The 26,740-nt window shown below is 44.8% G+C and overlaps 1 protein-coding gene across 2 annotated transcripts in view; it reads left to right on the top strand.

The window, feature by feature from the left end:
• The window catches only part of SOCS7 (suppressor of cytokine signaling 7), a 28,196-nt gene extending 1,817 nt beyond the window's left edge, over positions 1 to 26,379 (top strand). Inside the window, exons 2-10 of one of the 2 annotated variants that reach the window (XM_066628815.1) lie at positions 3,923 to 3,987; positions 5,390 to 5,494; positions 8,969 to 9,073; positions 12,230 to 12,360; positions 13,602 to 13,770; positions 14,054 to 14,182; positions 16,548 to 16,683; positions 20,100 to 20,258; positions 22,530 to 26,379. In XM_066628815.1, the coding sequence (XP_066484912.1) occupies positions 3,923 to 3,987; positions 5,390 to 5,494; positions 8,969 to 9,073; positions 12,230 to 12,360; positions 13,602 to 13,770; positions 14,054 to 14,182; positions 16,548 to 16,683; positions 20,100 to 20,220 (961 nt within the window). In that variant the 3' untranslated portion in view covers positions 20,221 to 20,258; positions 22,530 to 26,379. The remainder of the gene's footprint in view (positions 1 to 3,922; positions 3,988 to 5,389; positions 5,495 to 8,968; positions 9,074 to 12,229; positions 12,361 to 13,601; positions 13,771 to 14,053; positions 14,183 to 16,547; positions 16,684 to 20,099; positions 20,259 to 22,529) is intronic. The other variant, XM_066628816.1, reaches the window with a different exon arrangement.
• Positions 26,380 to 26,740: the final 361 nt, after the last annotated feature.

Genomic DNA, 26,740 nt, shown 5'->3' with positions numbered 1-26,740 from the left:
CTACCACAGGATGCAGCACACACCCTGTTGGCACAGCTGTATCAGTGCTAGGATGTTGGGTAGGATTGGGCCCTTAATTGTTTCATTCCTTGTTTTGTTGTGAGCTGTCTTGAGTCTTACTCTTGATGGTGGAAAGACAGGATAGAAATCTCAAAAACAAATATTTTCTTGGATATGTTTCTTCAAGTAAGAATTTTCTTGGGTATATGTACAAAGCTAAGAGGATGAGAGAACCAGCTATTTGCCCTCAACTCTGTGGGCTTCCAAGTTGGATCCAAAAGACTACTCTGTCCATGTTCTACAACTTTACTATCTAGTGACTTGTGGCTATTAGGCCTTCAAGCTGAACCCACAAGGGACAACCCACTGATCTCTAGTGTGTGTACAGTGGAGTTCTGGAATTACCTTTTGTTGGAATTTCAAAGGTTATTGAATTGGGTAGGAAGGCATATGACTGAAGTGGTTTACGGTCTGTGTGTAGGAGCTACCAGGAATGACTGATTTCACTAGGGTTCTGGTGTGGAACCAGAGGCATCTCGCTGGATTCTCTTTCTAGGAACTGAAGATCCTTTTCTTCAAGTGGATTTTCTCGTGTTACCCATCTAGGGATTGTGTGTAGTGGACACTTTGGAGCTCCCAAAGATTAGCCATAATCAGTGGATTCTCTGTTGCTAAGGTTGCATAATGGCAAAGAGTGGGTTTTCTGATATTGGAGGCAATGAATAGTGATTACACAGGCCTACAAAACTGAGAGTCAGAAAAGTTTTCCCCAAACTTTATGGTAGTTTGATATGAATTTGGGGTGCTGATTAAAAAAATGGCATCCGTTTTGCCCTATCATGTCTAGTTTTGGAGACAGGGAATAGTCATGAGCTTCCTCATGAGGAAGCTGCTTGAACCATTCACTACAGTGACTATGCCCTGTCTCCAAAACTAGACATGATAGGGCAAAACGGATGCCATTTTTTAATCAGCACCCCAAATATACCCAGGAATTGGTGTAACATTTAAGGAAGCAAAATGTGTGTTGGCCTGTGTTATTTAATTGTAATTAGAAGGCTTTTATAAGTGAGGCCCCCCCAAGTGGATTTTGGGGGGGGTCAGAGGCAAGTGGAGGGTAGGTTAATGAGTCCTGATCAATGTTCAAATCTAGGGGGTTAACAGCTGGGCCAACTCAGTGATGAATGGTAACTGTATGGATTGTCTAGTTCTGAAGGCCTGTTAGTTGTGTTTGGGGGGGGGGAATAAGAGTTTGAAGTTGGTCTTCTCTGTGGCACTACACGTTGGGATGAGGTTGGTATAATGCATCTATCTATAATACTAATTTATGATATAGTGTGAAAATCTTGTATAACTCGTTTCACTTTTTGTTTGATCATCTTGAGGTTGCTCAAGTCAGATAGTGAAGTTGCTGATTTGATTGGGGTTGGAGACACTTGCGTTGGAACGTAATGCTGTATCCTCTGTACCGCAGTGGCCCTGACTAGTGAGATTCCAGGACCTTGGTTATAGGAGGTCTGTTGGTTCCAGCTAGTAGATTCCAAGAGAACTTGCACTATTACCTTATAGCTCAATGTTTTGCATGTAGATGTTGGTCCTCCATATAACTGAACTGAAAGAGCGGAGACCTTGGAGAGCTCCAGCTGGTAGACAGAATTGGTCTTAGGTGGACCTGTGTCATGTTTGAAAAGTCAAGGCGTTGCGGAAAGTTGCCTAATGCTGAGCTTGGACCATTAATGTCTTCAGCCCAGTTTTGCCTGCCTTGCCAGGATTGTCTGGTTATTCCACCCTTGTTACCTGAGATCCATTTTTATTGCAGATACCAAATGTAAACAACAGATGTGTTGGTATTTCTGATGTAGGGAATTCATGGCCATAGGTACACACTCAGGCTGACTTAATAGGAATTAATTGCAAACTTCAAATTGCTTGTGCATTTTGGCCATCAGAAAAGCTGATGTGTGGTTTTTTTTTTTACAATAATAGAACATATCTGTGTGTATTGAAAAGGCATGGTTACTTTTCCTAGGCGTATTAATGTAAAGAGTGGTTGGGTTATTCCCTGGAGTTGGTGGCCTCAAATCTGTGAATGGTTCAAGTGGCTTCTCTGCGATGTTGAAGGTTAGTGGGTGGTATGATTTCATGCAGCTAGAGCAGGGGTGTCCAAACCTTTTGACAGGAGGGCCATATCATCCCTTTGACACGGTACTGAGGGCTGGGGAAAAAAAGAATTAATTTACATTTAAAATTTGAATAGATTTACTTAGATTTATATAAATGAATATATTAGAGATGGAACTTATATGAATGAATGAAGGTCTTGCAATAGCTTAAGGCCAGCCTTTCCTTCACTGCTGCTGCTGTATCACAGATGTGAAACAGCAAGCAGTGGAGGAAGCCCTCATCCCACAGCTCACGCAAGAGGTCGAACACTCACCGTCACGCTAAGAACAGTTGTGTTCAGCCAGCACAAACTCCAGCAAGTCTCTGGAGGGCTAGAGATTCATTGGAAACTGGGAGCTCCCTACGGGCTGGATTGGGAGTCCCCGAGGGCCGCAAGTGGCCCCCCGGGCCGGGGTTTGGGCACCCCTGAGCTAGAGGAACAAAAGTGAGAATACATAGAAAGGGCCTAGAACTGGAGGAGGTAGACATGGTCCCTTAGTTGGAGTTGGGGGGGGGGAACCAGGTGAATTATGGATTCTCTGGGGTAAGAGGTAAAAGCAGGACTGTGTTCACTCTGTCTTGCTTCAAATATATCTAAAATTCTGTGCCAGGATAGCATAAACAGGCCGTAGTTCTTTCTGAACTTGGAACTGCAATTTATTCAGACTCTGACGAGTTAACTTGGTTAATCTGGAGTTTCCACAAAACTGTGGTTTGTGCTTAAAGTGAAAGCACGAACTTTCTCTCTTTGATGTAAAAAGAAAAAGGGGGAATGTGCAGGCCCACGATGCTCTCAAGTGTGTCCGTGCAGCATCTGAACTGGGTCGGTGCATTTGCTGTATTCTTCTTTTAGCTTGTGTTGGCCAATGCTTCCCAAGGCTTTGTTAGGCCGGGAGCAATACCTTTTGTCTAAATAGGAAGTTTGCTTCACTCTGCCTTCTAAGAAGCATTTTGTATGAGTTGGCATTGCCCTCCCTTAGGATGGAGGCAGCCCAGAGTAGCAACTCGTGCAGTGATACATCAGTGGGCATCTCCTCTGGCACAGGGACAGTCTGCATCAGGGCTGATCTTATGTTGCCTGCAGCAAACGGAATTGCCCGATTAACAGGAATGAAGCAAGGTCAAAACAGTAGCCCTGTTCTCATGAAATCTCCCTCCCCCAGTCAGTAAATGTGGGGGAAGTTGCATCCCTAGACACTCTTGCTACCATAGGTGACATGTTCACCCCACCCACAGTGGTGCATTTGACTTTTGGGGAAGAACTAAATACACAAAGTGTTTATCTGCGCAGTTTACAACTGGGCCTTTGAAGTGCATTTTCATCCCTTGCTTATTCAGTTCTGTTTTTTTACAAAGATCAGCCATGTGGCTGGCAGGGATGGGGCCAGAGGGCTGGTTGGCATCCATGTATGTGGATGGTGCTATACTAACAAAATGTTTGATTTACAGTATTTCTATCTTGGCTTTCCTTCTGCTTTTTGAGGTGGCTCAGAAATTAAGTGGTGCGAACTGTCTTGTGTCAAAATAACCTATATTTATGATGCGCCTTCCACCTGTGTACCTTTTATAGTTTAACAGCAATTCAAAGTGAGAGATGATAGCAAGATAGGAGGCCTGAGGCAGTGACCTAGGTGGACAGGGACTGGGAGTGTTCAGTGGGAGGAATGAGTGTGATTATATGCAGGGACATGGTCTGTGAGAGATGAGGAGGCACCCAGCAGGGTCTTATTTGCAGTCTTGTGTGTCTGTCTGTTTGCAGAAAACCAAGACTGATGCGAACGCAAAGTGCCTTTTCTCCAGTTGCTTTTGGTCCCCTCTTCACGGGTGAGTGACACATCTTAATCTCTCCTTTTTCCTCTTATCCCTTGAAGGAAGTGCTTGTGGGTTTTAAAAAAATCCATGTGTGTGTAACATGTTACCATGCATATCTTTAAAACGCAAGGATATTATTAGAAAAATAAATATATCACTCGCTTCAGAAGTGATCCGGAATTGTTTAAAGTAAGCACCCAGAAATATATTGGTATTCTGTGCATATGTATGGTATTAAGAAATTCCTGTGTGCAAGTGATGTTCCTGGCATGCCAGGAAGTTGCTTGAACCAAATGAGAGAATATCTGGTTGCATCAGATCTACCACTGGGGCTAAATCTAGCCTGAAATGCACCAGTGTTTCACCTGGTGAAATGCACCTACTGAATCAGAGCTGCAGGACTCTTATATGTTGCCAGTCTGAGATGTAACTGAGGTACTGAGTGGAATTCTGCCAACACTCCATCTTAAACCACTGAACTTCCGTAGAGGGTTAGTTTATACTTCTCAGTGTCTTGGCTGGCAGACAGGACAAAGGCATTAACATGGGCTGTGAGATGAGACTAGTTGGCATTCAGCCAGATCAGAACACACAGGTTTCCTGTAACCAAGGGGTTGAGTAATCTGTGGATGAGGCTTCCTTGGTTTGAGTCTTGCCTTGGCCCATGAATTCTCATGGGGTTCCTTAGGCAAGCCACTCCCCCTCAGCCTCCCCTGCATTCTTGTCCATAATTCTTGCTCGTCTAGCAGGCCATTGTTGGACAGCATCAAGATAAAGTGAAAAGCTTGAAAACAGTTTTTGGAGGGGAAACAACCCTGGGGAAGGGGGTGTCCAAGGCTGAGACCCAAAATTTCTGAGTGGGCAAGTTGAGGGCAAGTTCCTCCCCTGTTGATTTTTAACTTCATTTTTGTGTAGTAGCATCCACCTCTAAGTTTTCTCCTGTTTGCTCTGAATTCTAATAACTGAAGTCATGCAATATCCATTCCTCAAGTACTTTTGCAGGGAGTTTAAGTCTTCCTGTATCCTGTGTTGACTGGTTATCAATAAGACAAAGGGATGAACTGAGTCTCCTTGGCAAAATGTACTTTTCCAGGAGGAGTTAATTTCTTCCTCGGGAGGTAGACTTGTCTATTGCAGCTTGTTACCCTCAATCAAAAACACACCATTTTTGGTCTAGTGAATCCTGTTGCAGACAAGCCTTGCGTAAGTGAATCACTTTAACCTGCAACTGGAGTAACAGAGCTCAGCTGTGCACATGGGGATTTCTCTGTTTGTTTTGTATCCTTCACAGGCTGAATTGGCACCTTTTAGCTGCGGTTGTCTGGGCGTTTGAATGGCACTTTCTTCTAGAGATTGAATCTGGTTTGGATTTTGCTTCCATGGTGGTGGTTCTAACATCTTCATTTTTCTGCAGGTGAGACGGTGTCACTGGTAGACGTGGATATTTCTCAGCGTGGTCTGACGTCCCCACACCCACCAACTCCGCCACCTCCACCTCGGCGAAGCCTCAGCCTTTTGGGTACAACTTTGCCTCCTTGCCTTCCTCTTATTACTGGACCTCAGATTTTCTTCCAGAATCTACTCAAAGGATAAGCCCTGAGAGTGTTTAGAAGGAGTATTTTCTTTGCCTCTGCTTTTATGATGGCTTCCTTTTTAAGCAAAACCATCTTGGAGCTATTTTGCAATGCTTCATTGCTCATTTTTATGTTCTGAAAAAAAACACCCCACCCTGTGAGGTAGCCAACTTATATTTATTCTTAATGCTTCTCTGTCCCCTTTCTCTACACCGTGCTACCCAAACTCAGAATCAAGAAGTTAATTTCTGTACCCCCTATGAATTATGCAAACTTGCATGTTTGTCTTGCATAATTCTGCTTTCTGCTGCCCATCCAAAGAGTAAAGAGTTATGCAAGTCACGGAAGTCTCCTTCCCCCTCACTCCCCAGGAATTCTTGCTCGAACCTCTTGTGACTTCTACTTTCTCGCCCTGCCTTGCTTGTACATCTCTGAACCTCTGTTACAGCCACAACATCTAGAAACTTTTTTATTTCAAAGAAGGAAGTATAGCTAAGATACTTGCAGCTTGATCAGGCAGTCAGTCAGTGGAACTCTTTGCCACAGGATGTAGTAATGGTATCTGGCCTAAATGCCTTTCAAAGGGAGTTGGATGAATTTCTGGAGGAAAAGTCCATCTCGAGTTACAAGCCATGATGTGTAATGTGCAACCTACTGATTTTAGAAGTGGGCTACCTCAGGTTCAAGGGAGGGCACCACGATGCAGGTTATGTCTTGTGTGATCCCTGAGACATTTGGTATGCCACTGTGAGGCACAGGAAGCTGGACTAGATGGGCCTATGGCCTGATCTAGTGGGGCTCTTCTTATGTTCTAATTAATGCATGACTATTTTCGCAGACCTTTAGTCTGATAATTTTAGTGGTCCAGTAGGCACAGACTTCTGAGCTTCAGGTTTGTAAGGCAGTTGTGCCTATTGGATTAGATTTACTTCACATACAGCTGCACTGGGCACCCAGTTTTTCCATATAGAAAGATCGTACAGTTAAAATACATTTTGAGATTTATGAGCACCCTGTGAACCTTTATTCTTTGCATCAGTCTTTTCTTTTTGTCACTCAGGAACCAACACAGACGCTCTAGAGCAGGGGTGTCAAAACATAAGGCCCGCAGGCCAGATGCAGCCCCCCAAAGTTATCTGGCCCCCATTATAATTGGACTCTCCCAGCTTGATAATTGGGTTTTCTCATATCTTGAAAATATGAACATGATTTGAACACTTTCTCTTCTGTCACTTGCAGCTAATTCGTTCCTATGTAAGAACAAAGTGCTTATTTCTGGCCATCATCTGCTTCATGACATCACTTCCTGCCTTATGATGTCACTTCTGCCCCTCAGCAGGCACCATGAATGCTAACTTCTGGCCCTCTGTATGAAATGAGTTTGACATCCCTGCCCTAGAAGGTGCAAAGACCTACTGAACCAAGCCAGTACTTTAGGCTTAATACAAGAGGCTGTCTTTCCACCTCCCAGTAATGTCAGCAAACACAGTAAGTGAAGTGATGTCATGCCTTGCACTGCCCCACCCTGCTGCATAGGCTGTTGAAGTGGGGACAATGCAAAACATAATGAAATCACTTCACATATTGTTTATTTTGAGAGATGGGGAGAGAGAGTGCCCATAGAAGGTACCAAAGATACCCTACAAACTGGGCAAAGAGGCCTCTTTTAGAGTAGTGACTCTCTTCTGTTTAGCAGGAGGAGAGCAACTGCCCCATTAATCCCAGCATAACCTGTTAGCCAAGCATAACCAATAGTTGTTGCTGGTGTCTCTTTATGATCCCCTTGGGGTTGGGAAGCATTTTCTTAATTCCTTTGCTATGGAAACCACTTTAATAACTTACTTGTTGTTTGAAAAGGGACATATAAATATTCTTAATAGCTAGATATTTCCTCTATGTCCTAATGCATTATGGTCCAAGAAACCCTCCTTCAGGGAAATATTGCATGTCGGTCACAAATACAGGTGTGTGTCGCTCAACAGGGTTCTGTTCCACGAACCCTGTCATTAAGTGACTTGGTTGCTAAGGAAAAATTACTTATTTGGTGCTGGGATGACTCATGGAGGCATCCTGCATATCACCTAGGGCCTCTGTGGGGTTCAGAATTTGGGGCCTCTGTCAGGCTCCCAATGGCCTGCAGAAGCCTCTGAAAGGCACTTCTTGGTTTCAGAAGCAAACTGGAAATGGCTTCCAAAAAAACCTTCTAGAGGTTTCTACAGGCCAGTCTGAGGCCTGCAGAGTCCCTTTTTGACATGGAGGTCTCCAGGGTCTTCTGTGAGGCACCCCAACACCTGGTAAGCAATTTATAAATTGCTTTTTTCCAAATTGATTTTTAAAATCACTAACTGCTGACTAACCACAGTTGTATATCTGATTGGTTGTTAGTTGGCAGGTTGCTAAGTGATGCACAGCAGTATTATGTAGTCTGCCCAGCCCCATACAGACCAAGAGCTGTATGCTGTGGCCAGGCAGATGATCGACTCCCTCAGCCCTGTTTTCTTTTGCAGTTCTGGGCACACAGCACAAACAGGAGGCTTACCAAGTTTCTGATGGGCTGCCATGCTTGTCTGGTGGGCCATGTTTGGCTGGGTGGGTCACAGAGAATGCACAACTGCCAGTTGTGAAACAAAACAATGTCGGAAACCATTCAAGCTCTGCCAGACTATGTCTTGGATTCAAACCGATTTATCTCTTTGAGATCCATCCTGGCAAGGAATATAGACTCTTGCAGCCCCAAGCTTAAACAAGCACCTGCATTTTTCAATGGCTCCCTTATAAATGAGCATATATACCCTTGCCTACTGGAGGTGATTATATTTTATAAATGGGTTAAGTCACAAGAACAAATACAGACACCCAAAATTTATTGATGTCTAAAATCATCAAAGGATAAAGCTGTTGTAGCAGTTGAAGAATCCTTGTGATTTCCCCAAAGCTAGTTCTTAATCTTAATACCTCTCCATCTCAAAACACTTTAGAATTACATAAGCAATAAATGGATGTGAATAATTTTTAGATGTGTGGGTAAACACATTGTTGTGGATATTTAAAGTATTCAGAATTTGTTTGAACATACAAAGCTGCTTTTACACTGAGTCACAACATTGGTCCATCTCACCTCTGGCAGAATCCTAAACAGGGTTATTCAGAAGTAAACCCTGTTGAATTCAGTGGGGTTTATTTCCTTGTGAGTATGCGTAGTATTGTCTATGTTGATGGGCAGTGACTACCCAGTGTCTCAAGCAGGGATGTTTCCCAGTCCTCCCTAGAGATGCCAGGGATTGAATGGGAATCTTCTGCATGTAAATGGCCCCATTTCATGTGTTTGTGACTGTAGGGCAAACCTGGTGCCAGCCTGCCTTTTGCCCTGTTGCCTTTCCTACATTCTGGACCTCTCAATTTTGTTTTTCTTCTTCTAGACGATATCAGTGGGACTCTGCCTACATCTGTCTTAGTGGGTCCGATGGGGTCTTCGTCCCTCCAGTCTTTTCCTCTGCCTCCGCCGCCTCCACCGCACGCCCCTGGTCAGTTTAGCTTTAATCCTCCAAGGTTTCCAAAATATCCATTTCTTTTTTTTTTCCTGGTGGCTGAGCTTCGCATTTTAATGGTTGGTTTTGTGACTCACAGCGGTGTGTGCAAAACCACACAGATATGAGACCAGACCACAATCATTTCACAACAATGCACATACATGCCCATTCCTACTGTGTCTCTTGGTCACATTCAGCTTCCACTGCAATGCATTGCCCTTCCTTGTAGGGATCACACATGCACCGGAAGTCCCTGTGTAATGTGCACAAACCCAGATTGTGTCCGCCTCCCCTTTCTTTTCTTACTCTTTACAGTGGGCACTCACAACTTTCTCCTGTTCTATGCTTCTCCTGTACAAGTTGGTGATTCCTATTGAGGTTTTTTGGACATGTTTGCAAAGCTGTGGCGAATGACATAGGAGCAGAATATTGGGGGGGGATATTTAAGTTGCGTGTATGTATTGTTGTCTCTGAAAAAGGTGTAAGCAATGCAGTCTTTTCTGTTTGTGTGGGTAGTATTGCTCTTCAAATCACAAATTTGACTCATGTGGGAAGGGAAATTGTCCCTGGCACTCTAGAATGGAAGAACTTTGTAGCAAATATAACTCTTAGGGTAGTGATTTCCAAACTTTTTCAACTGTCAGCTCCCTTGATCTACTGGGCCATTGGCCACAGCTTCTCATTAGGGCTATAATTCTAGACTTGTATAGGGTGTTCGGTTTTTCACAAGGATTTCACGGCTCTCCTTGCTGGTTTCTGTGACTCCCCCAGGAGCCGCTTCTCCCAAGTTGGGAACCATTGTCTTCGGTGGTTAAATAGTTGCTTCAGAGAATGGACTTTTGGTGGGGAAAACAGTGCAGAGGTTAAGGGTCAAATGACTTTTACCACTGTGCTGTGGGCTCTGATCTAAATTGCAGTCCTACATGGCTGCTACATACAAGGAGTCTACTGCCATTAATTTAGTGTGGTGTCATTTGAGCCAGAATTACAAAAGGATGGCAAAAGAGGCTTATGCTTGGTGGTGGTCCTTTCCAAATTATCAGTAATTTATAACCAATTATTGTGATTATTAATTATTTTATATAATTAATAATACCCCTCTTTCCCTAAGAATCCATAACCAGGCTAGGCATGTTGTGGGAGTCTGTGATCAGGAGATCTTTATTTTTAAAACATGCTTATTTTCTTATTTCAGAGCAGTTGCATGGTACTGCTAAGGGGCACCAAGGAGGAAGTATTTAATTCTTGCCGTGTTACTGTACAACATTTCCTCCTCCTCTCCCCGCCATTGTGAACCCCACCAGAGATTCTGAGCCTATCTATTTTTTCCTACTGAAGAACTATTAGCAACTTTAGGAAAAGAATTAACCCACCCTACTTCCCTGATCAAAGCAGTACTGCTTTGATGTGGTCGCCTTTTAAAAACACTCTCACACACACAAAAATCACCCAACCTGCAGGAAGTCCACCTGAGCATGAATCTCCTATGTCAACTTGAACTCTGTGGCAGAGAGGGAAGAAGGGGTTGAACAAGGACAATCTGATGTATACTGTATGAACATTAAGTTTAAAAAAAAATAAAAAATAAAAAGCTTTTATTACTTGTCCCCCGTCTTTGAAAGAGGAAAGGATATAAGTTTGTTTTAATTCAAATGTTTGGCTTGGGCCATATATGGATGCAACCTTGGTGGCAGCTGTTTCTCAGCTGAACTCCTTTCCTCATGAAGCTTCCCAGTGCCTAGGCTTGAACCCCTTCTAAATGTGGCTTGTGATGGACCCTTTAAACCAGTGGAGGATATTTATATATGCAAGGAGTTGCTTTAGCGATGAAATGCGTTTTCCCTGCTTCTCCTTAGAAAATAAGTTAACCCAGTCATTTGTTTTGTGACCTATTTAACTAATGGCAATTCATACACAAAAATTAAGTATAGGATTAGTGGAAACAATGGGTTTATGTGCATACTTCACCCATCCATTGGGCAAATGGAACAGTTTATCTCTAATGGCTATCATTGAGCTTCTTGCCACTACTGTCCAGGATCCGGCTTCTGGGTGCGCCCTCCTCTTTCCCTCTCTTCCCTACTCTGTGCTTCTGCTTCTCTGTTCCCCATATAATTTAGCACCACTCCTCCTCCCACCTTTTGAGATCTGTTGATGCTTCCCGCCCCCTCCCCAAGTGATCTCTGAAGTGAGTTCCAGAGGTGTATGAAATAGGTCTCTTTTCCTGTTGTGGCACCCACCTTGTGGAATACTGTGCCCAGGTAAACCTGCTAAGAGATCTTAGAGCTTCTTGTTCACCAGCTGATGGAAAAATCTTCCTGCTAGCATTCCTGATTGCCAATTGATGTGACACTTTCTATTTTTTAATGTTCCTTTTTAGGGTTACATTTTTAGATTGCAGTTGTTCACTTTGTGTTCTGATAAGCCACTTTTGAGCATAGTTTTTTTCTGCAGAAATGAACAGTAGGCACTTAGCGTGCATATGTTCTTCCTGTGTTCAAAGAGCTTTGCTTACATTACCTTGCCGATTGTGCCTCTGTTTCTCCTCCACCTTTAACTTTCTGGCACTGTTTCACCTCCAGTGACTTTGTCATGTTGCCTGTAGGCCAGCTCCAGATTCAGCAGCTATATGCCTCTGAATACCAGTTGCTAGGAAGCAACAGTGAGAAGCAAATACATAGGAAGCAATCTATGTATTTGCCTGCTTCCTGGAGTGGAGTGGCCCAGTGGGAAACAAGATGCTAGTCTTTTGGATGATAGACCTTTGGGCTGCTTTTATGTGGCAAGCACATAACAGTTATAGTGGCACAATAATTAATAACATGGAGAAAGGGGTGGGCAGGAAGGAGAACAGTATTGAAAATGGAATCACACAGAGAACCAGGAACCTACAATACTAGCGTCCTATTGTAGTGCCCAGAACACTTCCTGTCCAATACCGTCTTGTAGATTTCACTGCAGGGTCTCTGCTTCCAGTTGTTTTTCTCCATTAGGGGGATGTTGATCCTCATCAGTTAACTTGCTGCTCACAAAAAAAGTGGGGACTAAGGACAGCTGCTACTGTATATATTTATAGTTATCCCATGCCACCTCAAGTGGGTGGGTGTTGGCCTGTCCACATAATCGGTTCTCCTTCCCATCCCTCCACAGATGCGTTTCCCCGGATCATCCCAATCAGAGCGCCAGAAGCGATACACAGCCAACCTGCACAGCACCTCCAGTGCCCTCTCTACCGGCCTGACTCAAGCAGTTTTGCGGCTAGTTTGCGGGAGCTGGAAAAAGTAAGGGTTTTTAAACTGTTCAAAACACCTATGATTACGATTCTGTTCTGAATACATGATCATGTTGTCTAACCTTTGTTCTATCCAGCACAGTGTTCTTGACTGCTCTCCAGGGTTTCAGGAAAACCTCTCCAGGGTTTCAGGAAAACCTCTCCAGGGTTTCAGGAAAGGGGTGTTTCCTAGCCATACCTGGAGATGCCAGGGATTGGGACCTTCTGCATACAGTTGCTGTACTATGGGCTGCAGCCATCCCTGATGGGGTTTTGATGATGATCAATCTACATTGTAAGCATAGCATCGGGGAAGGGTTGAACAGAATGGATGACAGCGGCTTGCATGGCACCTGTTTGTGTAGTATTTTGAGGAAGGTTAGAGTTTGAGTGGAATGGGTGCCCGTGTATGGCCCAGTCTGCCGGTGTAATATGGCTCTCCAACTTATCTATTTTGGAGATTTATGAAGTGGATTTTTAAATAGCAGTGGGGCAGAGCAGTTGTTCCCAAGCTCACTGGGGCCATGGCACTCTTCGCACTTGCAGGGGCACCATGTGACCCCTTCTTCCTGGTTCACCGGGCTAACATAATGTGAGATCTGGGAGAATAGCACTATCCCAGCCTGCAAGCTAGGAAGAAGTGACTGCATGGCACTGCGCATTGCCCTTTGAGTGTGCCGCAGTGCCCTAGGACCCGTTGATGCACAGTTAGGTGCTCCTTAACCCAGAGGTTCTCAATCTGAGAAAAACTGTCTTGTCGTATGAAGCTTTGGCTAGTCAGGAAGGGCTGTTTTGAAAATGTAATGTACTTCTAGAAGCATCAAAGAGTGTGTGTGTAGGGGGAGAAACAAAGGGCTTTTTTGTAGATCTATGTCCTAAATCAAGGAATTTGTTGCCTATGCTTCTAACTCCTGATAAGCATGGAGCTGATTTTTAAAGTATGAGTCTTTTACAGATAGTTGCCTACATGATGCCTGAATACTTTAAATGTCTATGTTCAGTATAGGTTGGTGCCAGCTCTACCTTCTCTGTGTTAAATGAGAGAATAGGTTCTGGAGCAGGAAGATCAAACCATATGTCTTTTAATATTGCACTGCTGAATGGGACTGATTTGGTCCATCTCACCATTCTAACAGCTGTCACTGTAGAGTGGTTCATTCTTGAAGTGCATGTTGAATAATAGCTTGCAAAGGTTTTTGAATCTGTTGTTTTGTCAGCTTCTAGCTGAAAATGTCTCTCTCTTACTCTCAGTGTGGTTGGTACTGGGGACCTATGAACTGGGAAGATGCCGAAATGAAGCTGAAAGGGAAACCTGACGGGTCCTTCCTGGTTCGCGATAGCTCTGATCCTCGGTACATTCTGAGTCTCAGCTTTCGATCGCAGGGGATTACCCATCACACTAGAATGGAGCACTATAGAGGTGAGCTGGATGAATGGGAGGCAGGGCACGGGCAATCTCTGTTTGTACCCTTCTGTACTCGGGTTCCCTGTTCATCCTGCAGAGGGGCGATGGGAAGGGATTCCCCAGGCCACTTAGGGCAGCCATGATGGAGTTGGTCTGAATGCCAGTGTTCCATCTAGTGATCCATGCTGCTTGACATATTTTGCAAGGCTGGCCTTGTCTGTATACATCCCAAGCACAATCTTTCTCCATCCATTCTTGTTGTGACCATTGACCTTTTCTATTGGCTCTTCATTGGCAGGAACCTTTAGTCTTTGGTGCCACCCCAAGTTTGAGGATCGCTGCCAGTCGGTGGTGGAATTCATCAAACGCGCCATCATGCACTCCAAGAACGGAAAGTTCCTCTACTTCTTGAGGTCCAGAGTTCCAGGTGTGTGTTTGGTGTCGCTCTTTCAATATTCATTCATTTACCGAGGCATTAAGTCAGCATGCATAAGGGCATCTAACTATTCTAGAGCTCTGTTGACCAAACTTAATATCTACATTGATCAATGTAACCTCAGAAGAAAGTCTGAATTTTCCAACATGGTACCTAATATGTTCCTGAAGGTTCTCATTTCTTCTGTGATTGTGAGGCTGGAAACCTGATTTCTTTAAGAAGAAACCCCTTGAGATCCCAAAGCCTATTGCAGATTGTGAATTTAGTGTTTGTGCATAGTTTGCAGGGGCAATGCAAGTACTTGAAGGGGCAATGCAGTTTGCCGGGGGAATGCAGGTAGGTGTGCATGTGCTAGACTCCAGGGTAAACTTCTTGAGGGACACCCTGGGCACGTGGCCTTCCTGGGGTAGCTGTCCAGACCTCCTGTTCCCTGGGATTCCTCTTTCAACAGAAGTTCAATTTGGCAAGTAGCAGTTTTCAGAGTCTTGGCTGACTTGACTACAGGTACTAACCATATGAAGCAACATTATTTATTTTTCACATTTTTATACCACCCTTCCTTCAAGGAACTTGTGGTGCTGTACATAGTTCCTTCCCTCCTTTTGTTCTCACAACAACCCTGTGGTGTAGGTGAGGCTGAGAGATAGTGACTGCCCCAAGGTCACCTAGGAAGCTTCATGGCTGAACAGATTTGAACCTGGGATCTTCAGATCTAAGTGCAACTCTAACCACTATCCCACCCTGGCTCTCTCAAGCCTTATATTTTAAGGTAGGACACAAAAATCCTACATATCTTCAAGAATTCAAGGTGACTCAAAGGAAAGATTAAGTGTACACCTAAAACCAGAAAATTTCACAAAAAATCAAAGGGGGAAATAAAGTTATTTAAGAAAGGGGAGAAAATGGCAATCAACAGCGGTGAAGAGTGGCGCCAGGGAAGATCTGATAGATGTGTTTAAACTGGTTCCTAAAAGGAACAGTGAGCCTGTTCCTGACAGTGAGCCTTCCGCAGGAGAAAATTCTACAGGGAGGGAGCCATCACTGAGTATCTCCTACATATCCCCAACAGCCGAATAACCAAGGAACAAATAGGGGCCTCCCCTGAGAAGGTCTTGAAGCATGGGTAGACTCATGAGAGAGAGAATTCGGACCCCCAATCCATCCACACTATTTTTGTCTGTTCAGGCTGGCCTTGGCTTTCCAAAGTCTTGGGTAAAATGATATTCTTTCCAGAGATGCAGAGCCTAAGCCTGGCACCTTCTGCATGCAAAGCATGTTTACCACTGAACTGTAACCCATTAAAAGATGCTCTATCAGTATACTTCACTACCTTAATACTGATTGGTCTAAGCCTAGTATTTGCTGCTACAACTGGCTCAGGCTCTCCAAGGTTTGAGGTAAAGGCTTCGTTCCAGCCCAGTTTCCTGCAATAACTTGACATGGGGGAATTACACCTGGGACTATCTATGGGCGAAATGTGCATGGCTACATTGAGCTATGGGTTCTTTACCAAGCTCTCTGTATAAAAGAATACCAGGAGGAACCAGGAAAGACTGCCAGTTTGAAATTCAGATATTGAGCCCTTCTGCTGGGTGGATGCAGCACATGGGGGTGGGAGAGGAGGAATTTCTTGGCAATGTGCCCTGTTCCACTTCCTGTCAGGTACTTTGATGTGCACAAGAACCCACACTTTGCTGTACCCTGCGATACTTGGAATGCTCCAAAACAGGCTTTCCCAAAGTGTGAGTTGCAAGCCCATGTGTGGTGGGTTGCGAGCTGCCCCTTCTGCCCACCCTTACCTCTGGTCGTCTCCAAATTGGAGCAATTCTGTAAATTGGGAAGTCCTGGAGACGTCTTCTTGATTGCCCACAGAAGCATCTGGAAGTGACTTTGGGTTTTCAGATACAACTTCTGGTTTGACCTGAAATAGCTTCCAGGCGCTTCTGTGGGCCTGTGGAGGCCAACAGTGGGTTGTTGGCCCAGCACATCCAGGAAGAGGCCTCCAGGCTCTCCCAATAAGGTATGGCTGCACTAACGGGGGCAGGGAGGACAAGGTGGGTCTTGGCTCTTAGAAGTTTGGGAACCGCTGCTCTAAATTTCAGTGTGAAGTAGGTAGAACGTCTTCACATGCCACTGTCCTAACACAGGAACACCTGGGCTTAAGTCTCCACCTGAGGACAAGAAGAATTGAAGTGGGCTTCCTTCATCCTAAGTGACCAATACAGGCAGTGGTTGGAGAGGCTTCCAAAATTTACTCTTCCCTGTATTACTGACAGATATTTTTCCATGTGCTGCTACTGCTTCTCCTTTCATGCACCCCTCTTTACTCCTCTGTCTTTTTTTAATAACCTTGTAGGTCTCCCTCCAACCCCTGTCCAGCTCCTCTATCCAGTCTCTAGGTTCAGCAATGTTAAATCGCTACAGCACCTCTGCCGCTTCCGGATAAGGCAATTGGTCCGCATTGATCACATTCCAGAACTACCACTCCCCAAGTAGGTCCTGTTATGTTTATAATACATTAGCAGGCAGTGCTTTTGCTTTCTTTCAGCTCCATTTTAAGGAATTCCCTTCATTTGTCTCCCTCTTCTAATAATAAACTTGATTGTCCCATGCCTGTTGGCTGGACAGTGAAATGGGGGCCACCTGCAGGCAAGCTAGTGGTTTTAGTCTACTCGGGAGACTCCCCTGATATGCATAAGAATAATTTGGGAATTTAAAAGAATATTTACAAAAAGTCTGGTCTGTAAATTTTAAGACTACCTAAAAAAAAAAATAATAAAGGATGTTCAGTGGTCTCCAGGAGCTGTGAGATATTGAGGACAGTTGAAGATCAGTTGTGGGGGCAGAAAATGGCATGGATTGGTTTGATTGTACTGCTAACTGTATATGGAGAACTCGTGCAAGGAAAGCGCCCTACAGGTAGACCACAGCTGTGATACAAGGACATCTGCAAGAGGGATCTGAAGGCCTTAGGAGTGGACCTCAACAAGTGGGAAACCCTGGCCTCTGAGCGGCCCGCTTGGAGGCAAGGCTGTGCAGCATGGCCTCTCCCAGTTTGAAGAGACACTTGGCCAACAGTCTGAGGCAAAGAGGCAAAGAAGGAAGGCCCATAGCCAGGGAGACAGACCAGGGACAGACTGCACTTGCTTCCAGTGTGGAAGGGATTGTCACTCCCGAATCTGCCTTTTCAGCCACACTAGATGCTGTTCCAGAACCACCATTCAGAGCGTGATACCATAGTCTTTCGAGACTGAAGGTTGCCAACATGATATAGGAATGGAGGGAGTGGATTGTGAGATGCATGTCTATTCTTTCATCCACACAATATTTATTTATTTTAGAGATTTATATCCCGCCTTTTTATCCACTGGAGGACACTCAAGGGGGCTCACAATTAAAAACATAAAATATACATATATAAAAGACATTAAAAACAGTAAAACACAATAAAAACCTGGAACCCAAATTAAAATCCATTCAAAAAGTGCCATGCTCCCTTGTGTCAGCATAAAAGGCCTCCCTAAATAAAAAGGTCTTAAGCCCCCGCTGAAAGGACTCTAAAGAGGGAGCTGTTCTCAATTCCAGGGGAAGGGAGTTCCACAAGTGGGGAGCCACCACTGAGAAGGCCCTCTTTCTTGCTGCCATCTCCCTCACTTCCACTAGTGGCGGCACAGTCAGAAAGGCCCCCTCTGATGAGCTGAGAGGACGAATTGGATTATATAGAAGGAGGTGATTCCTCAAATACCCTGGACCCGAGCCGTGTAGGGCTTTAAAAATCAAAACTAGCACATTCAATTCAGCCCAAAAACGAACTGGCAGCCAGTGTAGCCGCTGAAGCAGTGGCTACTCCTAATATCCCATGTTAAAAGCTTTTAAGAGTTCTGAGCCCTTTGAGGCTAAAAGTCATAGGGAGTTCATGGAAACTGGAAGGAAAATGCTTGCTCTGATCCTAATTACTCCCTCTTTATGGGGCTCTTTCAGCAGTGGAGAGTCCCTAACAGCTTAAGCTGGAATGAGGGGGAAACAGAATTGTGGGTACATATCTCACACACCATCCCACCAGCTTTTTCCCATGCAGCATGAGGAGGGAAGAGATAAAATTCCCCTCTTCTTGTCCTATAACACTCCAGTTTGGGGCTAGAGGTTTCCTTCCCACCCAGCTCTGGACTATTGCACTGGGCATCTGGAGGCTTGGTAGATGTCTACCTCCTTCCTCCATTACCTCTCATGCATCCTTGACTTTTTTGTATTGCTCCATCTTTTTCTAGTTCCAGCTCTCCGCTGCACTCTAGCATAAGGTAGATAGGAGGCAGTAAAACTTTCTTGGCCTCCAGACACTGAGGTCAGCTGGAGCAGCTTTTGGTTTCTCACCCCAGCTACATCCCCGGAACAACCTTTATACTTGCTTCCGTTTAAGCGGATAGTTCCCATTCTTAGGAGAGAAGTGATGTTCTGTTGAGATAGCAAGGCTGAGATTTACTGCTGAGTGGCACAGCACCCATTCATGGGGATCCTGCATGGGGGGTGCAGTGTCTCTCTTTGGGTGTGGAGACTAGTGAGATGTGCTTGAATATACAGGCCTTCATTGTGCCAGGCTTTTTACTAGACGAGGGTTCGCTGTTTAGCCTTGCATCAGCTTAAATGCAGTGGAGTTGATTTGCATGCATACGGCTGTGTGGTATCGAGTGTAGATTAATCCATTGATGAGTATGCATGTGGCAGCCAGGCATCTCCTAATTGCATTTTAGGCAAGTGCTTCAAGTCCCAGTGGTGCTAAAGAAAGAATCGCTTCTCCCCACCCCACCCCACAGCACCACTATACTATACTGCAGTTTGCAACCTAGGGTAATGGGAGATTGCCTGAAGCAGATGACTTGCTTGAGGGGAAAACATCTGGATGCTCCTCAAATGAGTTAACTGTGCATCTTGTTTAGCTGCAAACCGATTGTCTGGAAAAAGCCCCAGGCTAGAGCCATTGACTGTAAGTGTCTCTAGCTTACAGTTTTGGCAGTAGAACATTAGCAGTGCAGCTGCTGGGAAGAAAGGGGAGAGAGCACGTTTTGGCTGGGGTGATAGACCCTGCTTGGGCCCTGCAATCTAGAAACGCTGTAAACGATGTTTTGGAAGGCACAGGGAAGTAGCATGGTTGGACCCGAAAGCAATGGAGGCAGCAAGGAAGGGAACTGGTACTGAAGGCCAAAAGGATGAATACAGGTTGGCCCTAATTATCCACAGGGGATCCATTGTTAGACCCCCACGGATAATGAAATCTGCGGGAAGGGACCAACAGAGGACCCTTGGACATGACTGGAAAGTGCTTCCAGTTACATTTGGGAGGTCAGCTGAGGCCCTCTAGCATAGGTCTGGCAACCACCCCAAGTTGAACCTGCAGGTCCCAAAACTGCACATAAAGAGGCCCCACCTGTAGTTGGATTTCCAAGACCTGGAATCCACTTTTTTCTTCACCCCCCCCCATTTATCCATCTTTTTCTGTTGCCTTTCTTTAAATACGTTTTTAAAAAGCTTCCAAATGGTGATGGTGTGACCCACATTATATTGGGAGGCACTCCATCCCACCAGTTCAAGACCCATCTTCATTTGAAGTAATGGGCCCAACTGGGTTGGGATGCAGATCTGAAGCATCAGTGTGTTTCTTTTTTCTCAAAATAGACCATAATCTGGGAAGCTACCTTCCAGTATCTTCTGCTCTGATTGGCAGTAGGGCTTTGAGGGTCTTTTCCCAGCTACCTGGAATTCTGCATCAGGAGCAGTTGGAACTGAATGGGGGGCATTTTGTATGCAAAGCATGTGTTGGGGGTGGCCTCCTCTGTCCCCAGTCTCACATATTGCATTGACTTCGATGTTGCCTTATCATGCCTTAAAATCTTCTGATTTCCCATTCATCCAGACCTCTGATCTCATACATACGCAAGTTCTACTACTACGACCCCCAGGAGGAGGTGTATCTCTCACTGAAGGAGGCCCAGCTCGTTTCCAAACAGAAGCAAGAGGCAGAGTCTTCGACGTAGCGAGGGGCCCCCCTCCCACCTTGCTGCTGTCACCAGTGGTATATGCACTCTTATATACTCTCCAACTGTCCCTGTTTTTTTGTTACCTGCACACTGTTTTGCCTTTGGAGGAGATGCAGGAGAGAGCTCTTAAAACATTTTTTATTATGTGCCCAGGTCTGCTGTGAGTTCCTATTATTATTATTATTATTATTATTATTATTATTATTATTATTATTATTATTATTATTATTATTATTATTAACAGTATTTGTATACCACTTTTCAGCTAAAAGTTCACAAAGCGGTTTACAGAGAAAAATCAAACAACTAATGGCTCCCTGTCCCAAAAGGGCTCACAATCTAAAAAGATGCAAAAAGAACACCAGTAGACAGCCACTAGAAAAGACACTGCTGGGGTGAGGTCTCTTCCTAGGTCTCAACATGCTCCTCAAGGTCTCTAGATCTTAAACATGCACCCAAAAAGTGGGCTAAGAATGACTTGACTAAGGTTACCCAGTGGGTTGCATGGCAGAATGGAAATTTGAACTCAAGTCTTTCTGGTTCTGTTGCCAACACTCTACTGCGTTCTGACATTTCTCTAGATCAGGGGTGCCCAAACCCTGGCCCTAGGGCCACTTGCAGCCCTTGAGAACTCTCAGTGCAGCCCACTGAGAGCCCCCAGTCTCCAATGAGTTCTGGTCCTCTGGAGACTTGCTGGAGCCCGTGCTGGCCCAACACAACTGCTCTCAGCGTCACGGCCAATTGTTCGACCTCTCGTGTGAGCTGTGGGACAAGGGCTCCATCCACTACTTGCTGTTTCACGTGTGTGATGCAGCAGTGACAGCAAAGGAAAGGCTGGCATTGCTTTGTGTGAGGCCTTTTATAGGCCATGAGCTATTGCAAGACCTTCATTAATATAAGTTCCATTTCTAATGTATTCATTTATGTAAATTTATTTAAATTTGAAATGTAAATTGGCTCCTTTTTCCCCCGGCCCCTGACACAGTGTCAGAGAGATGACCTGGCCCTTCTTCCAAACAGTTTGGACACCCCTGCTCTAGATGCTATTCCTATATTTGCAGGATTTTATTTATTTTAAAACTTTTGCAAATAAGAAAACCTTGCTCATGCATTCCATAAGAAGTGCTCTGAAACTTTCTTCACAGCCATATGGGCTAGATTTTTTCCCCCTTCAAAAACAAGAGCTGAGATGCTCAGAACTCTAAGATGCTCAGAACTCTAAGATGCTCAGAACTCTAAGATGCTCAGAACTCTAAGATGCTCAGAACTCTAAGATGCTTAGAGTTCAACAGTAGCCTTCAGCTGTGTGCATTGCAGAAGCCCAGAGTGTACACAGCTCTTTGCTACAGTCTCCTCAGCTTTGCAAAAGGCAGACTCTAATGCAATGATTTTCAACCATTTTCATCTCAAGGCACACTGACAAGGCATAAGAACAGCCCCACTGGATCAGGCCATAGGCCCATCTAGTCCAGCTTCCTGTATCTCACAGTGGCCCACCAAATGCCCCAGGGAGCACACCAGATAACAAGAGACCTGATCCTGGTGCCCTCCCTTGCATCTGGCATTCTGACATAACCCATTTCTAAAATCAGGAGGTTGCGCATACACATCATGGCTTGTACCCCATAATGGATTTTTCTTCCAGAAACTCGTCCAATCCCCTTTTAAAGGCGTCCAGGCTAGACGCCATCACCACATCCTGTGGCAAGGAGTTCCACAGACTGACCACACGCTGAGTAAAGAAATATTTTCTTTTGTCTGTGCTAACCCGCCCAACACTCAATTTTAGTGGATGTCCCCTGGTTCTGGTATTATGTGAGAGTGTAAAGAGCATCTCCCTATCCACTCTGTCCATCCCCTGCATAATTTTGTATGTCTCAACCATGTCCCCCCTCAGGCGTCTCTTTTCTAGGCTGAAGAGGCCCAAACGCCATAGCCTTTCCTCATAAGGAAGGTGCCCCAGCCCCGTAATCAACTTAGTCGCTCTCTTTTGCACCTTTTCCATTTCCACTATGTCTTTTTTGAGGTGGCACTAAAATTGTCAAGGCACACCATCAGTTTTTTTTAACAATTGATAAGGCAAACCAAGCTAAAGGCTGGAGCCTCATATCCCTCAATGGCCCTACTAATAAATGACCCTACCCCAAACTACCACAGCACACCTGTACGCCATTAAAGGCACACCCAATGTGCTGTGTCCCACTGGTTGAAAATTGCTATTCTAATGCAGCTTGGCCCTACTGGTGATCTAAACTACTGCTTGTCTGTTTTTCCCCCACCCCTTTTTCCCCACCCTCCAAAACCAGGAATTCGGTCACCCATATCCTGTAGCTATGGAAGCTGCATTGGAGAGGACTCCTGGTGTTTTGCTCTCTTGGCCTCCAGAGAGTGTCTGGGGACCTGAAAGAAGCACAGCTGTGCCCAGAAAATCGGGAGCCATGACACCATCTGGGGTTCCCTAAGGACGTTGGGACCTACCAAAACTGGATTACAAGCTCCTGGAAGGATGGAGAATGTCATATTTTCTTGTTAAAATTTCTATATTTTTTGGTGCTTTTCCCTAATTTTCCCCCTTCCCTTTCTTCCAGCATGGGAAATAGTGAGCCGATTTTACATTTTTGTTAACCTGTTGGCATTTGGGGCAGGGCGGTGGGTTTGGGGGGGGGCTGCAACAGACTCTGTGACTTAATGAGCAACATTGCATTTTGAGGTCAGTTATTCTGGTTTGAGGATGCTGCTTTAGCAAGCGAAGTCTGAGCCTAAGCTGTGAGAAGCTGTTGCATCAGAAAGACAAGGCCAAAGACGGAGGAGGCCAGAGAATGGCAAGTGGTGGTGTGGCTGCTCACTCATTCAAAGGAAGCCGGGGAAGTTGGTATGTTGAACCTGGTCAAGCAGCAGAAATGGTGAAGAAGAAATGTCAAGGGTGGTGGCTGGACTCGGCCAGATGAGAAAATCCGGTTGCCTGTATTTTGAACAAAGATGAGATGCTGGTAGCATTGTGGAGCTCTTCTACCGCTGGTGGTGTTATCCATTTGAATTCCGGATAGGCATCTCTTTGTCTTTCTTCCTGCCACACAGCACTGGGAACCCATCTAGGCAGCTGTTGTAACACTGTTGGTGACCCCAGCAGGCAGAGAGAGAAATGCATCTGGTGCCCTGAAGTTGCAAAGCCTTGGGTTTTCACCCCTCTGTCTTTCCCAAAAGCTGTGAACAAGACAAGGCCTCTTTAACGAGAAGACCTGGCATGCAAAAGGAGATGCCTCTTGGACCATTGAATGAAGTGAGGCAAATCTTTAAAGCACCTTAGTCCTGTCCGGATGGGAGAGTGGAAAGGAACACTCCCTTTGAGCGCTTGATCACGAATCTTCTCTCTTCCCTCCCTCCCCCCACCCTCTTTGTAAGATACCATGTCATCTTCTAGCCTTAGTGAGAAAGCTGTGGAGTACTTCAACTGAAAGATCTTGTGTGCTTTTAAATGTTTGCTACAACAATGAAGGGAGAGGTTCTGCCTTGGCAGCAGCAGAGAACCCCACAACTGTTCAGAAGTTATTGTGACATACAAGAGGAATATCTCCCTGTGTGTGTATGTGAGATGCCATTTTAGTGTGCGTGCACTAAATCTGCTTTCATCCAGGCTGAGGATGTTTAGCATCATTTTTTTAGTTATTTATTGGGGGGGGGGTGTAACTCCCTATTATGTGACCAAAACCCTTCTTTTACCCTGGCTTCATCCTTCACTTCCAAGGCTTTCATCCTGCACCCTGGAAACCGCAAATGACAAGGCTTTCATAGTCACTAAGATGTGAGAACTCCCTTTTGGAAAAGCATTAGAGGACACCTGGCAACTCTTTAAAGTTGAAAACAAAAATCATCGACTAGTAGAGTCAAAGGAAGATGAATCCCCCCCCCCCATTTACTGCTATGTGTGTTTCAGGGTTGATTCCAAAACTTAGTTTTCATAGCTGCTTGTGTTGTTTGTCCTTGTTCAAAACAGTTACTTCTGAATGAACTTTGTTTCTTGCCTGTGTCCAATGTTTCCCTCTGCCCCAAGAAGTTACCCATTTTTTGTTTGTTTTGGCTGTTTGTGAAATAAGTGAGTTGGAGATATCCTGAGTGGCTTAATGTTGAGCCTTTTCCTTAAGGTCTGTTTATCTCTTAAAGGTTCCCATGACAGGCAAGATACTTTATTCTTTTTTTTATTTTTTGTGAATACATGAGCCAGTGAAGGTGCACCACCCTGTGGTGGTGGTTGGGAGAGTGGAGTTCTATTCCTTCTTCTGATACACTGGAAAAAGACATCGCTTCCTGCTATTACACATCAATTTGGGTTACCCCTGTACAAAAGTAGCAGCAAAGAACTAATGTTGAAGAGGACTTTTCAAACTTGAAACGGAAGACATTGGCATATTGGGTGGATGCCAAACACACCAGAAGACTTTCTCAAGATCCTCCTGGGTGTGCATTTGACAAGTAAAGGTACACTGGAAAAAAATCATTTATTTGAATATGCTTGGGAGGATTCAGAGGCACAGAGACTTGGTTGCAAGTAACAACCAAAGGGGATTAAAGATTCTACTTCTCTGTGAAATGTTCGTTTTTGCTAGAGGCTCTTAAAGGCTTGAAGGGCAAGTCAGGTTGGTCTGTCTTCTTTCTGAGCTCAGCTTATCTACTGTGCACCTTGCCACACTTAAAATGATGAGCTTCCCAATGGGTGACTCCCTCTCGCCCATCTTCCTGCCCTGTTCAGATAAAAGATGAGACCAAATAAAAGTCCCCCTAAGTTCAATGTTCCCACTTGGAGGAGGGGTGTTTCTTAAAATGTTCAAACACGCACAAAACATGCCCCAGTACCAGGCACCTGACATCTGCTACTGACCTCCTGTGGTCTTGTTGAGTTCTTGGTTGAAACAGCTCTAGAGGGCTGTTTACTTCTGAACAGCAAAGGCCAATTATGTAAATAATTTCCAGGGAGCTAGCTGGCTTTCAGTGGCTGCTGTTGTGTCCACCTTGGGTCTTCTGTAATGGTTTTCTTCTAAAAGGAGCCAGACTTCTTGTTTTGTTTAATTCCTGCCTTGTGGGCCTGCCTGATGGTAGTTCTCTTTCTTCTGAAATGTGTGGCTGGTTGCAAATGAGTGTCACGCAGCAAGGAATTAAGTGATGCACTGTAGCTCTTCTGTTGTCTGCCTCTGATGGAACTGTTCGTGTTGGGGTCTTCTGATGCAGCATCTGTTCCTCTCTTAGAGAAACTCTTCACTCAGAACAAGTAAATGGTTTTTGAATTCTTTTGGATCAATTTGCCCCATCTAACTGTGCTTTGCATTCATGCTGGCTCTGACTGCTTGACATATCTTTTCTGTACAACTTACAGTGTGTTAACGCCCTCCTCTTCCTCCCAGCTTCTAAGAGGAAGTGTGACTGTGACTACTTCCTTACTTTCTGGGCAGAAATAGCTCTTGATCGGATCAAGATTTGTGGGATGGGGTGGAATCCAGGCAACCCTGACAGTGCAATCCTATGTGCTCCTGTTTGGACATCAGGCCCATTAATTGTAATGGAATTTACTCCTGGAGAGAGATAGGATTGCAGCCTTAATTGTGCCGCTTTGGCTGTGTGGATGAGCAACTGTGGTTGCTTAGTGCCATATGATGAGAGGTGAAAATAAGGAGGAGTTGGCCCAGAAAGTCTAAATGTGTGGACTTTAAGAAGTACAGGAACAGGTTGCTTAGTTGCTGTCTTTAAAGATAGCATTTAGTGAGGTTGGGTATCAGTGCAGCTCTGTCCAACTTCTCTCTTAATTGCTTTAGGGTTTAGAATAAAGACATAAGTACTAACCTGAGACCTGACAAAATTTCCCAGCACAAAATCTTGTTTAGAAGATGCTAAAGGGGGCTGCTGCTGTTGCCCACAGACCCAATTCTGCACAGTGCCATGACTCTTCCCCCCCAGATACTTGAGATACCAGGAATGATGACAAGTGACATGTGCATTAATCCTAGAAGGTAGTTTTTTTTAAAAAAATTAACTGCCTAAAAAAGCTAGGCACTGTTTGCAAATTTGTGCACTGATGAAATGTCATGCATTCTTGAAAATGAGATGTCCTCTGCAGAAAGAATGTGTGTCTCAAATGTAAGAGATTAAAAAGACTGTATCCACTAAGGAGGCTCTTCTTGAGTATAGCGTGAATGCTGCTTGGACCCTGAGAAAGTGATGCAAAGAAGCTGCCCTGCTGCTTTCATCTTTATAAGGTTTTTTGTTTAGAAAGTTTTGTTTTTATAGATCTCTGCTTCAGGCAGAGTGGAAATACACTTATGTGACCATCCTGTGTAAGTGGCAAAGTCCCTCCTCCATTTGTGTGACTACAGCAGGGCCTAGGAGGGGGGTAAAGCTGGTAATTTGTACCAGGGCCCGGGGTAAAAATGGGGGGCCCAGGAGCCAAAGGAGGGGACCCAGAAATTTCCTGGGATCTGACATTTTCCTGTCTACTCAGACTTGTTGCCCGTACAGGATGCTGGAGACA

This window comes from Tiliqua scincoides, chromosome 5 (genome assembly GCF_035046505.1).
Source record: "Tiliqua scincoides isolate rTilSci1 chromosome 5, rTilSci1.hap2, whole genome shotgun sequence".
NCBI lineage: Eukaryota > Metazoa > Chordata > Lepidosauria > Squamata > Scincidae > Tiliqua > Tiliqua scincoides.
Note: the sequence above shows the minus strand (reverse complement) of the source record. Positions and strands in the feature narration are given on the sequence as shown.